This window comes from Candoia aspera, chromosome 1 (genome assembly GCF_035149785.1).
Source record: "Candoia aspera isolate rCanAsp1 chromosome 1, rCanAsp1.hap2, whole genome shotgun sequence".
NCBI classification, from domain to species: domain Eukaryota; kingdom Metazoa; phylum Chordata; class Lepidosauria; order Squamata; family Boidae; genus Candoia; species Candoia aspera.
Genome location: NC_086153.1, coordinates 235008681 through 235022862, shown reverse-complemented (window position 1 = coordinate 235022862; position 14182 = coordinate 235008681). Strand labels below are relative to the sequence as shown.

At 44.2% G+C, this 14182-nt stretch overlaps 1 protein-coding gene across 2 annotated transcripts in view; it reads right to left on the bottom strand.

Moving 5' to 3' along the window:
- Window positions 1-14023, bottom strand: part of RIC8A (RIC8 guanine nucleotide exchange factor A) — a 36058-nt gene extending 22035 nt beyond the window's left edge. The window contains exons 1-4 of one of the 2 annotated variants that reach the window (XM_063289209.1): window positions 13861-14023; window positions 10884-11039; window positions 5971-6155; window positions 3621-3668 (exon numbers count right to left, since the gene is read on the bottom strand). In XM_063289209.1, coding sequence (XP_063145279.1) covers window positions 3621-3668; window positions 5971-6054 — 132 coding nt within the window. In that variant the 5' untranslated portion in view covers window positions 6055-6155; window positions 10884-11039; window positions 13861-14023. The remainder of the gene's footprint in view (window positions 1-3620; window positions 3669-5970; window positions 6156-10883; window positions 11040-13860) is intronic. The other variant, XM_063289210.1, reaches the window with a different exon arrangement.
- Between the last annotated feature and the right edge of the window lie 159 nt (window positions 14024-14182).

Below are 14182 nucleotides of genomic sequence, written 5' to 3'. Positions count from 1 at the left end.
CGTTGATGAGTTGCATGAACACCCCCGGGGCCCCTGCTAACCCGAATGGCAGTACCTTGTATTGAAAGACGCTGAGGGGACAGTTGAAGGCTGTTTTCCACTCGTCCCCCGCCTTGATTCGGATCCTATAGTATGCCTTGCGGAGGTCGAGTTTGGAGAATACGCGGCCCGTTGACAGGTGGGCGAGCATGTCCTTTACGAGGGGCAGTGGGTATTTATTGGAGGAGGATGCGGCATTGAGTCCCCGGTAATCGGTACAGAGCCGTAAGGTGCCGTCCTTTTTTTCTCGGAAAAGGACGGGCGCTCCGATGGGCGAATTCACCGGCTCTATAAAACCCCTGGCCAGGTTTTTGTTGATGAACTCCCGGAGGGTTGCCAGCTCCTTCTTTGGTTTGGGTAGGGGGACGTCTGGTAGTAGTTCAATTTTGCAGTCCATCTTGCGGTGGGGGGGTAGTTGGTCCGCCGCCTCCTCCTCTCCGAAGACGTCTGTGAAGTTGGCATATTGGTCTGGTAGTCCTTCCGGGGTTGGGTTATTGTCTTGGGCGACTCCCTCAGCCCTCCCTACTGTCGGGGTGGGTATCTTCTCCAGTGCTGGAGCTTGGTATGTGCCATCGCTGAATTGGATGGTCCGTTTCCTCCAGTCGATGCGTGGGTTGTTGCTTGCTAGCCACAGTATGCCCAGCACTATGATGGGTTTCCCAATTTGGGTCACCACAAAGGATATTTGTTCTTTGTGGGTGCCCATTGTTAGGGTGACAGTCTTGGTCTGTTGTGTGGCTGGTTTCCCCCCCGCTGTTGAGCCGTCCAGTTGATGGAACGCCAGCGGTTTGGGGAGGGGAAGGCAAGGCAGCTTGAGCTTCACAACGATGCTAGGATGAATCAGGTTTCTAGAGCACCCAGAGTCCACTAACGCCTCGGCCGCAGTGGCTCTGGGGCCGTAGGTGAGTCTGATTTTCCCTGTCAAGATGGAGTTGTCATCGTTCTCTCTGTGTGCGTTGCGCCCCTTTTTCACCACCTGCTCCGTGGCACAACTTAGAGCAGGCGGGGAGCATTTCCCGCCGGCTGTGCTGGGGCGTCGCTGTCATCCCCAGCGAGGTAGGCGTCCGCGTCCTCGTCTGGGGCTGCTAAAGCTCCTGTCAGTCGCCGGGGGGGGGGGTTTGCTGTTTTGAGTGCTGGTTTCGGTGCGGGTCAGGGTGTGAGGTCCGGTGCTCTGTTTGCGAAGCAGTCTGCCACCTTGTGCCCCATTTTCCCGCACTTTGCGCACGGTCCGCAGGCGAACCTCTGCTGTTGGTCCGCGTGTCCGGTTGGCCCCGTGTGCGTGGGGGGTCCTCTTGGGTAGGGCGGGGATTTGTCGTCTCCGGTCGACAGCAGGAACGTTCGGTGTGTGTGCTCCACTTTGCCGGCAAGGCAAATCCATTCATGAAGTGAGGTTGGGTCGTCCCGGTAAAGTGCCCATTGAAGCACTTCTCGGTTGAGTCCCCTTTTGAACATTTCGGTGAGGGTGGCCTCTGACCACTCGGTGATTTTGCCCGCGAGGGCTTTGAATTCCAGGGCGTAATCGGCTACAGTTCTTTTGCCCTGTCTCAGTGCTTGCAGTGCGCACTTCGCCCTCTCCTTCGCCATTGGGTCTTCGAAATAGTGTTTCAGGTCGGTGAGGAAAGTATGGAAGTTTGCTAGGGCTGGGGACTTGGACTCGTATAGCTGGACGTACCAGTCCGCCGCCCTGTCTTGCAGTTTGATGGCTACCGCCGAGATTTTTTCAGCTTCTGAATCAAAGTAATGTCCGTGGCGGGCCATGTATTCTCTGGCGTTGGTGACGAAGAAGGACAGCTTCGTGGGGTTCCCGTCGAAGGTAACCGAAAAGTCCCTTGGGACCCTCACGTGCTGTGGGTTGCCCTTCCACGTGCTTTGGCTCCTGGGCTCTGCCGGCGTGGGTGCACTCGCCACTGCGACTTGCATGTAGGCATGCCCTCTCCCGTTCGGGGTCTGGTTTGGGGTGGGTACCTGCGTTGGCATCGTCTTGTAGGGCCCATTGGTTATCAGGGACTGTAACATGGCTCCTAGGTCCCGTAGTTGGGCTTCCATGGCTGTGAGCCTGGCTTGCATGTCCCTGTCCGCTGACCGCGCTGTTGTTGGGAATGGTCCGGTTGGTGTTTCGGGGTAGGTGAGCTCCCAATTTGGGTAGGGTGGCTCCATCCGGTGTTCTACCCCGTCGGCCCAGTAACGGAGTGATTGGTCCACGACTTTGTCCTCCACTGTGCTTCTTGCGGCTGGGCTGAAGCTCCAGGACTGGAACTGGGGTGCGGTTTGGGCCGGGAGGGTGCCCGTGGCTCTGGTGGAGTGCGTTGTCTCCAGCCGTTGCGGGGTCGCCTCTGCCTCTTGCTGGGTCCGCGACTGGAGAGTGGGGTGGGCGAGGAAGGTGTCCGTGGCTCCGGTGGGGTATGTTGTCCCCGGCCGTCATCGGGTCGCCCACCTGCTGACCGTCCCGTCCGTCTTGGGTGCGGTTTGCCAGCTCCATCGTTGCTCCCGGTTCTGCCTCTCGCCGTCTGGTTCCTCCCGTGGCTCGTCTCCATCCGGTGGGGCTTGGCGAGGTTGGATTTTGTGACTCTCAGCTTTCTGTCAGGCTCTGCCTGCTACTTAATAAGACACAGACGCCAATTTAGGAAAAATCAGGTTCTGAGTTTATTCAAGTATTATGCATGCCTAGTTAAAGCTGAGAGTGGAGGGAGCGCGCCGGTTCGGGATTTAAATAGCCCGCGCCGGTCAGCGCTCCCCCTTCCTTCCGTTGCGTAAATCCCCGAGCCCCAAATGTCCCGTTGCCGGTGGGTGAGGGGTCGCGGGGCCCCTGCTGGTGCCCCGGGCGTCTTACTTAATCTTTCTCCTCCGGCCAGTGATGACTTTAAGCCGGGCGATAATCTTCTGCGCTTCCGTTGACAGCTCCGGGCGTGCCTGGTGCTCAGGCGTTGTCAGTTTCACCCTTTGCAACAATGTATCTTCTTGGTTGGATCTTTCCGGCTGGAGTCGTTACTTTGTTGCCGGTGTCTGTTGCCTGTCTTTGTGCGTTGCTTGCATATCTCTTAATCCCTTGCCCCTGCTTCCTTGGTATTGTTATGTGTGCCGTTGTGCTGACACAATCAGCTCAACGGTGCTCATGACAATAGGTAACCAGAAGCCTTATACATTCATACAGAAAATCAGAACAAGATCCAAATGTTCAGCTAACAAAGTATTCTCTGTTCCAGAGTAGGCAATCTGGAGCCCTTTGGATACTGTTGGACAACAGCTACCCACTTTGCTCATCATTAGCAATGTTGGCAGAGACTACTGAAAGGTACAGTACATCTAAAGAGCCACAAGCTGGCCTATTCTTTAACCATCCTTACACCCTGATTTAATCCTCATGACATTATAGCCTTTCTTCTCTTGCTGCAGGCAGGACCACATGAACTCCAAAGACAGAACTGTGTCTTATGTTAAATAGACCTTAACATTGCTATGCTCCACAGCCATTTTAAGCCAAAGGAAGAATACTGCACAGGGAAGAAGAGTTCATGCCTTTCTCCCATTCAGAACACACCCAGTGTTCCTGGTGGACTACAAACAATGAAACAACAACATACCTTTCTTTCTTCCTGTTCCTCATCATCAAAGGTGAAACAGTGAGAATTCTGAGAAAGCAAAAGAGAAAATTCATTAAATGAACTAAGAAAATAATTTTCTCTGAACATAAGAAGGGCACTTTTTAAACAAATGACAATTAATTGATTTCTTCTGAACACCAGCTACTCAGATGTCAACCAATGAAATATAAAGCTGAGTAAGGAAGGAAAGAAGACACGTAAGAAGGATTATTACTTTCTAAGTAGCTTTATTAATTGGGGCAGTTATTTTCAAACCTCCTACCTTAAAAAAAACTTCCTATGACTCCTTGTTTTTTAAAGTAAACTCTGGGCACTGTAAAAAATTCTGAGGCGTACTGTAAGGTAAACAGTCAGCTCAAACATGCACTGGCTTGACATTATACTTCAAACATGGACCAGATGATGCACCAACCCTTTTCTACAATTGCACATTCCAAATGAAGATAGCGGGCAAGACTTCATGGCTAAGTTTGCCTCTCATTACTTTTTTCCTAACTGAGGTATTTCTCATTAGCCTGTAATGATCTCCCGGGTTTCCCAGTTCACAGATGGAGTTTTGTCCAAATTTTCCCAAATGGCAAATACCTTTGGGCTAACAGAAGTTTCTTCCCAATCACAAATCATGTTCCAAAGAAGGAAGCTTAAATGACTTTTACAGATGCTTATTTATTTAAATTTTATTCATACAAATATTGCTCCATTTTGGAAGCCTGTTAATAGATTTCACTGCATTTGGCCATAAAAAGCAGAAATTCAAAGCAGTTTGTTTCTACTGAAACTACATTTGTGTGCCTTCTTTGGTTACTGAAATCAGAGACATCGGCTCTAACATAAGTCAAGAATTTTCATTTATCATTAGGTATTTTACCTCAAAATCCTTTAAAATATGGCAGTTAAAGGTAGTTCTATTTCTATTCCTCCACAAATGAAAAATTCCAGCTTGCAGTATCTTGAAAAAGTATGCCTGACATTGTTCTCAATAGACTGCTATAGCCTAGTTAGATCCTGTAAGCACATCAAACAATCCATTCTCAGCTACCTTTTGGTGGTGACAGCTTTAAAGAGGAACATGGGCTACAACGGCTACTTTTAGAATTATATCAGGGGTTTTTTTTGGAACAAGATATATTTCTCTGCTATTATTAACTAGGAAAAGGAATTGCCATATGTTTTGCTTTATCCATTATGCAGCACCTTCTGGAGTTCTCTGGCACAAATTCTTAGAAAGTCTCAGCATTAGCCTCTTTCCATATTGAAAGGTACCCATGAATCATTCATTTGTTTTCTGAAAATGATGTCTACCCACCACACGCTGAGACTGATGGAGAAACATATTAACAAAGGTCTCAACTTCTCTGTAGCAAAACAGTGGAACTACAATCCCATTAATTTTCTCTAAACAAAATTGTCCATTAAAAAAATTAAGTACCTAAAAGGACTAGGTAGTCTGATACTTTATCCTCCAGAGTAAAATTATTCCTATTATCATTACTGCAATTAAAATTTTCACCAAGATAAAACTTCCCTGGTTGAAAATTTTGGGCAAATCTGAGTAGCAGAGCACATGCTGTGGATGTGAAATGTTCTAAGCTCGAATCCCAGCATTCCCATTAGGAAGGTTCTACAGTCAAGAACTTTAAAAAAAAGTCTACTTGAGAAGTTCCAGAGTGTTCCTGCCAGCTGATGACCAAATACTGTACAGTATATAGCAGCTTCATAGATGAGTATGAAGAGAATGCAACCAACCAATTTACATTCATATTCATTCTCATTCTCCTCTATGAAAATAACATTTGGTGTTACATATATTACATGCAGATATTCTGAAAATCTGTTGCAGAGTCAGTCACACAGATATATAGAGCAAAAAGTATCCATGATAAAATCAGCTATAAATCAATTCACAACTGCATATTCATTACAGCTTGGTTTCAAGCTTATCCTCACCACAGCCATTTATTTCCTTTTATCAAGTGTTCTATAGCAAGGACAAAGGACTGTGTATTTGTGAATTCCATACACCTGCCTGTCACATAAGTTCCTCTTTTCCTTTTTGTCATCTGAAATTTGCTTCCCACTATTTCTCTGGCATGATTCATTCTTACAGATTAGCATAAGTTTGCTATTGCATCTCTATTGCATTTCATTTTGAGAAAGAAAGGGAGAGAATAACCACAAATGGCTGTTAAAAGATTAATAACAAGAATATACTGCCCCAAAATACAGACAGATGAAACTGAAGGCAGCATCACAAGAACAGCATCGAACTGTGCAATGTGAATTCTTCAGCACGCCCTTCAGGGTGCCTCAGTTCCAAGTAAAAACTCACCTCCTGGTTGTAGATCTGTAGCACCTTGAGGACAGTATCTTGCTTCCCGTTTTCTACAGTCTCTAGCACAGCTTGGAGTGTCATGTCTGCCCAGAGAGACGGTGGCCCCGACTGCAGTGAAATGTAGTAGAAGGCTTTGTGGTCTGGCTGGATATTTACTGATGCAAAGGGTCCTTGTTAAACAGCTGATGAAAAGAGGGAGGAACATTAGCGAGCCTAGCCACTCCAGGATACCAAAGTACAAAGCAGATGCAAACTCCCAATAAAACTAGCCAGTAGCTTGCTTTCATGCTCGCACACACTAATCCTCTTCCTCTTTCAGCATTTAATAAATGTCCTCTGAGCAAAGCATTACCTAGCTAGCCTTCCCTTCCGCCAGTCGGAGGGTTACCTTAAAACAGATAACTGCATGATGTAGCTCCTCAAATCACCTCCTCCATCCATTGTCCTCATATATATATATATATACAAAAGAACAAAAGAAATGCCCCTATGATAACAAAAGGATGCACGCCCAGCAAAACCACACACATCTCCTTGCTAGGTTCAGATGGCAATACATTTTCTGGTGAAAAAACATTGGAGGTCTGAAAACATACTAAAGCTGTGCTCACCAATCAGAGTATCTCTTAAACTGACTCATCCCTCAGATTCAAATCTTGAGCCTGCTTAGAAAACAGGAGGTGGGGGAAACCTTTCCACCCCAAGGGCTGAACTCTCTGGTCACCATTTTCTCCGCATCTCTTGGTTCAACAGCCAGTCTGTGTTCAGAAGAGTCACTACAAAGACAGTAGCTGTTTAAGGATGCAGACACGTTTGTATCCCTCCAGTAGTCATGCTAATCACAGTGCATTTCACAGTATGTGATGATAACAGCTGTGACAGGGGAAGGGGACCGGCAAGCTTTCAAGGCCGGTGCAAGAAGAAGAGTTTCTCACAATCAGAACGCTTAGCCTTATGATTTAAATCAAGGGTCCCCAGCTCAATGAACCCTTCATGAAATTTCAGATTGTTCATCAACCCCCAAACATTTATTATATGAAAATAATTTAATAAATACTACTTTAACGCAGAACGCATCATGCAACGTGCTGGGCTTGAGGAATCCAAGGCTGGAGTTAAAATTGCTACAAGAAACATTAACAATCTCAGATATGCAGATGATACCACTTTGATGGCTGAAAGCGAAGAGGAACTGAGGAGCCTTATGATGAAGGTGAAAGAAAAAAGTGCAAGAGCTGGCTTGCAGCTAAACCTCAAAAAAACCAAGATTATGGCAACCAGCTTGACTGATAACTGGCAAATAGAGGGAGAAAATGTAGAGGCAGTGAAAGACTTTGTATTCCTAGGTGCGAAGATTACTGCAGATGCTGACTGCAGTCAGGAAATCAGAAGACGCTTAATCCTTGGGAGAAGAGCAATGACCAATCTCGATAAAATAGTTAAGAGCAGAGACATCACACTAACAACAAAGGTCCACATAGTTAAAGCAATGGTGTTCCCCGTAGTAACATATGGCTGCGAGAGCTGGACCATACAGAAGGTTGAGAGAAGGAAGATCGATGCTTTTGAACTGTGGTGTTGGAGGAAAATTCTGAGAGAGCCTTGGACTGCAAGATCAAACCAGTCCATCCTCCAGGAAATAAAGCCAGACTGCTCACTGGAGGGAATGATATTAAAGGCAAAACTGAAATACTTTGGCCACATAATGAGAAGACAGGACACCCTGGAGAAGATGCTGATGCTAGGGAGAGTGGAGGGCAAAAGGAAGAGGGGCCGACCAAGGGCAAGGTGGATGGATGATATTCTAGAGGTGACAGACTCGTCCCTGGGGGAGCTGGGGGTGTTGACGACCGACAGGAAGCTCTGGCGTGGGCTGGTCCATGAAGTCACAAAGAGTCGGAAGCGACTGAATGAATAAACAAAAACTTTAACTAACAGTAGTATGAATAATAACAGCAACAATATTGACCATTCTGGAGAACCCTGATTTAAAGCATTTAGATTACTCCCTATACAGAATATATTTTGACCTTTAATAGCGGGTGGGGGGTGGGGACTGACCATGATGGACGTTTCATGTACTTACTTATGAAATCTACCTGACTAACCAAACTTCAGATAGCTTACAGAATTTACATACCAGAAACAGAAGAAAACATCAGAAGAGAACTAAGATAGCAATTAGAGGTCAAAAACCAAAATTATGCAGCTATGGAAAACGGTGTTGCTGTGTAGCGTTAATCCCCAAAGCCCTCCGGAAGAGCCATGCTTTTATCAGCTTCTGGAGAGACACTTGGGGAATGGGGCATCTGTGTTCAGGAGGCAGCTATTCCAGAGGACGGGAATTACAGAGAACGCTGGCAGTCAGGCCCCCTCAGGCTGTACCTCCTGGCGGGGGGGGGGGGGGGCTCTTAGCTGGTGCTCCCTAGTTCTCTGGGTACTGGACAAGCAGAAACTATTGGGAAATCTATTGCGTACAAACCAGAACTGCAAATAACAGTTCCCAGAATATCATGAATGCTACTACTTCAGTGTCAATTCTCACTTTGTAAAGTATTGTCCTTCACAGTTTACATATCTGTTAAGGAAAACCCCAGGCAACTTAGTTGCCACAGAAATGATGAAGTGGCTTTAGTTTACACTAATGCTGCAAACATCCACTATTAACTGCTTGCTGTTATTTATTTGCAAAATTCAAGAATAGCACAGAACAACGTTTAAATAAAGAGGAATAATGTGCCAAAATATGTATATCACTGAGCAGCTGCGAGGATCAGCAGTTCTGGCAAAAGGTATCACTAAGCTTGGAACAATCTCTGGATTGCTAATGCCTCGTACCCTTCACACAGTACTTTAAACAACAACAACATTTGACTACTCCTCATAACTATAAACATCCAGCAGAGAGCTTAAAATTCTTAAAAACAAATTATATGATTCTAATCAACTTTCTTCTGTGCACAGAACAGATACACTCCCCACCCAGTACAAGTAATTTCTACATACAGCTAATAGCTTGTAACTGGAATTGGATTAAATCCTCTGTTGGAGCCTGAAACCCTGTGAGAAACGAACTTCATGGCATTTACACCTAGCCCAGATTTTGTTTGTTTTTTGAATGCTACAGAAAATTCAGATAATACAATTTCACTACAATTACTCTCCAATTTTTCATATGTCCAGTTTTGATTTGTTAATAAGAGACAAAAATTTCCAGTGTGGCCCCAGTCAAGAAAAATCATCCCTGTATATCATCTTAAATGCTTGTGCTTCATCCTGCTCTGTCATTCTGTTTTCTTGATCCATCCTAAATCATTTCTGACGTACTTATTACTAGAAATCAGAGACAAGTTCTTCTTCTAAATCCACTGAAATCAATGTAGTAACTTTAGGAATTATGGCTGGGGCTTGAAAAGTCTCCACCACAATTATTAACGCAGATTAAAGCACAAAAATAAGAAATTCCATGGAGCTTTACAAGGGCAGGTTAACAAGCAGGCCCAAAGGACCAAAAGCCTCCCCTGATGCAATTCATTTCATTTATTGGCAATGGGAAATCAGAGGTGCACAGGGTTTTTCTTAGTAGACACTGTGGGAGGAGAGCCTATTAGTCTAAGGGGGCCAAAACATCAGGAGACTGGTAGTACTTTTGCTGGCTAAAAATTTTTATTAAAAGGCACAAGCTTCATCTGATGAAGTGAGACTATTCCTTTTTATAAATCTATTAGTCAGAAAAGGGGCTACCCAACTTCTTTTGATTTTTTGCCAGGGTTTTGTTACTGTTGTTGTATTTGTTTCATATAGTCATTGTATAGTAGTATAGTAATTGTACTGTGTTTATTTACTGTTACTATTCATCATAAACCAAATCTATTCTATTTCTCTTTAAATGTTTGGCCCAGATTTCCTTACACACTTCAATGAATAGATCACAGATATGTTTATCCCTAGTACAAATAGTACACCTCTGCTCGACTCATATCCTGAACATTGCAGCATTCACTACAAAGAAATTGGTCAATCCATTTGAAAAATAAAGCATAGCATTATTGCATATATTAATTGCGAAATGCAGTTTACAATATTTATTTTTCCACATATTACATATTAGGATAATTAAATGTAAGTCGTTCCTTTTCACACAGGAATTGTGTACAGTATTATCAGCAGCTACTGATGCACAAAGCCTGTCTCTTTCAAATAGCTGTTTCCGAAATGGGATGTCCCATCAATGGAAGGGATAGCTTATCAAAGGATGCTTATTTCACCAATGACTATATGAATTCTGAGGTAATAGATTGTGAACCAAAGTCCTTCTTCTTATAGGACTTGGAATTGAGATTAAGACACTTGGAAAAAAGGAACATTGGCAGATCTTGCCACTAAGTCAATAACTGACACCTGTAACTCTACCACATCACACTTCCTCTTAGGCAGTAAATATTTGGAAATAGCTGTTTCAGGTTTTTTAAAATTTCAGTTTGCAAGCCCACATTGGAAGGGTACACTGAACCAACAATCATATACTGCAGAACAGACAAGACCTTTACACAAAGATGAACCGGCAAACTGGAAAACTCTAAGGTTAGAATCAGGTCTGTTTCCAATCTGTTGAGTGGTATCACTGCTATTTGCATGGTGAGACTCCTTCAAAATCCAACATCAAGATTCCTTTGGGAAACATTCACACACTCCTCCCGCATCCGTTCAATAGCTCTCCTAGTCCAGTAGATAAACTATTTAAATAAATTGTGCAAAGAACCTTTTTATACCCTACCAATATTTTTAAATAGCAGGAATAGAAGACAAAAGCCCTTTTAGTCTAAATTCCATTCTAGCCAGCACCAGTGTCTGGATTAAAAATGGAAATTTAAAAATAAAGATAATTAGAAGCAGAAAGCAAAAGTTACCTTCTTTATAGCATTGCTGTCTTTGTGTACACAGTTCTCTGAGGTTTTTGCTTCATTTTCTGAATGCGGCAACTCTCCCACCTTCCCTCAACCCTCCAAATGCAGTTTTCAAGTGAGAAGACACTGGCTTTGTTTTCTTTCTACTGAAAAATCCCACTAGGGGGAGAAACAGGGGGAGCAGTGGGAAATTATAATGCTGGGTTACTGATCCAAAAATTGTAGCAAAGAAAGAACTGACCTCTAGGGAGCTCCACCCCCCTAACAAGCCCTTCGACAGCTGCAGCTACTCTACAGCTACCCAAGGCTGATGGGAACGAATTCATACAAAACTATACGGAAGAAAGATCTAAATCATGGCACTGAACAGACTGTCAGCTATATCGAACGTGATCTTGATTCAGACACAACCAATCAGCATTAAGTAGCCAAGAAGGCATCTAAAAGAATAAGAATTCAGGCACAGACTTGAATTTTTAGCTTTAGAGATAACAGACTAACTGTAGCTCTTCACAGAGGGTATGTGTGCATTATGTCAAAATTATCTGTGACAGAACATACGTTTTGTAAAGGCAACTGATACAAACTCTTCTCCTTAGCAAAATGAGTCAAGAATAACTGCTACCTCATGGCTATGTAGCACAAGGTTTTTAAACTGATCCCCTTTCGATCAGTTGTCATAAGCATGGAGAGGAGAGAGAATTTATTTTATCATTATTTAACAACTACCACCCTTCATCCATATTACATAATCTTGGCTTTATGCTACACTGGGTGCAAATGTATTTACTCAGCTACATAAGCAGTCCATTTACATATAGGAATGGGGCATCACAAGCAAGAACTTTCCCATTTCACATCACCTTAGTTATAACCCATATTCAGTTACTGGTGAAGAAATGTCCAAAAATCAAATCACATCTCTGGGAATGTGAGTTCTTTTTGAACACTGAATTAGTTCAGTTTTTATTGGCACATTACATCTTCATAACAATTTGTCTGAGGTAAGCAAGACTTGTCTCTATACAATTTTTATCCTTTTCAGGAAACTGTATCCCATCACTTTCTTTTGATCCTAGCAGTACCAGTTTCTTTCTGCCTGTTGATGTGAGTCTAAGACAAAAACCCCTTTCTATGAGCCAGTTTTAAGTCTGAAAATATCTTAATCAAGACAAGTTCAGAATAACGTGTTACAAATCATTTCAGGATTTTATCTGAAATTATTCATTTACATCTATGACAGTGGAGCAAAAGCCACATCTCATTAGCATTCCTTTTGTGGCCTTCGCACTCACCCAAATTGGGTGGGACCAAAAAACTGGAAGATTTTTGCATTTTGGGGGATGGGGTGAAAGATGGATTTTTAAAGGGTAGTATAAGTACTCTAAGCCTTATAAATACTTGCACCCATTTCACTCCTTAAAACTTGTGAACGTCCCTCTCAAAACAAGCTTAGTCCTACCCAATGTTTGGAATATGGCCCTCCTGAATACATTCATGTCTCAATAAGTCTTCAATCTTTTTGTTTTGTTTTTACATAGCTGATTCTGCTTTTCCAATAATAAACAAATCAAAATAATAAAATTGGCTCTGACAACAGTGTTTTCCCCTTTCTGCTGAGCATCACACCTGCTACTGCTGTACTGTCTTATTTGCATCTGACACATGGGCATTCTTGCTTGCTAGGACAAAAAATACCTTTATTGGTAGCACTCTGGCAAGTGGTTTTGTAGAAGAGCACCATTAAACCTTCTAACTCTCAAGCAGTATTGCAACCAGGACAGTATATTGGGAAAAGAAGTTAGGACTTCCGTAGCCCAGCTTATTCTGAAGCAGATTTGTTTAGCAAGAGGATGGGAGAAGCAAACTGCATTTGATTTCTGTCACCATGATGCCTTAACATAAAATATGGAACCACTCATCTTCTTTAAAAAAATGCAGGTTTTCTAAACTATGTTGTGACTGGTTTTTGATCAATTGATTATGTGCCATCAAGTCAGTGTCAGCTCTTAGCTACTACACAGATAAACCTTCTCCAGGATGATCATGACTATTTTTGCCAATAATAAAAACACAGAAGAACATGTAAGGGCAAAGGAGTGGGAAGGGAAGAGAATGTTGTATGCTGGCCTATGGGATCCCTATCAGGTCACTCAGTTCATGCTCAAAAATTTCCTACATGGAACTAATTGGAACAGTACAACTATGACACAGCCCTTCCATGCTGAAGCAGTAGCTGACATGTTGGCATTCCATGCTATTTACCAGCAGACACCCACTCTCCTAAAAGAAATATTTCTTGTTTTCACCTGTACAATACAGGAAAGATGTGTCTACATGAAATGTGCAAGTATGGGATACTAGTAGCTTGCACTGTTCAAGGAAAGAAGATGGGAGAGGAATGGGTAGGATTTCCAGCTTTCCCTGAGCTGTGGAGTACACAGAGAACTACCAACTCAACTTTCCCCACTGATGAGACACCTGTCAATTTTCTACCACCATAAAAGATGCCTCATTGAACCTGAGAGGCCTCCTCCCCTTTTCCTCCCTCCACACCTCAACACACAACACACAGGTGCAAATTTTTGACCAAGGGCCTTTTCTGCAATAAACAAGCTGATACCAGAACACTGAGATCCTCTGCCATTAAATCATGAAAAGCAACCCTTGCTTATGGCTGTTTACACATATGCCGAACCCTGGTTATCTAAACCCTGGTTTACCTAATTAAGGCATTTTTACCAAACACTGAACCATAAACCAACTACGCAGGCTGGATCGGCACGGGGCGCTAGGCTCAAACGTGGCTGGTCAGCTACTGCGTCGTGGGAAGATCATCGTTTAGTCCACCATTAAAAACGCATGACAAGCCCTAGGGCAGCTACTTTTCTTGCCAGCTGGCACTGAGACGGGGGTGGGGGGGAGATAAGGTGAATACACTTAAGCATCACTTAAGCCCCCGAAAGCAGAAGTTACCTACGTTGCGTAATAAAGAAGGTCGCCCGCAGCATTTCTCTGCCTGGGGCGGAAAATCCAAAGGAGCTCCAGCGGGGAGCTTCCTCTTGGCTCCCGGGACGGATGGGCATTCCGCGCGAGTTTCCGCGCCCCTCTCGGCCCTGTTCGCCTAGGCGCCAGGCGACCGCTTCCCACTAGCACGGCAACCCTCCCTCCATTCACACGCAGCGGCAACGCGCAACGCCCCGCCGCAGCGCCAGCGTAAGGCTCTCTAGCCCAAGAACCCGCCTTCTCCCGAAGGACCTATCCACGGCTGCAGCCGGGCCTAGAGCCCTCCTTCCCGCGAA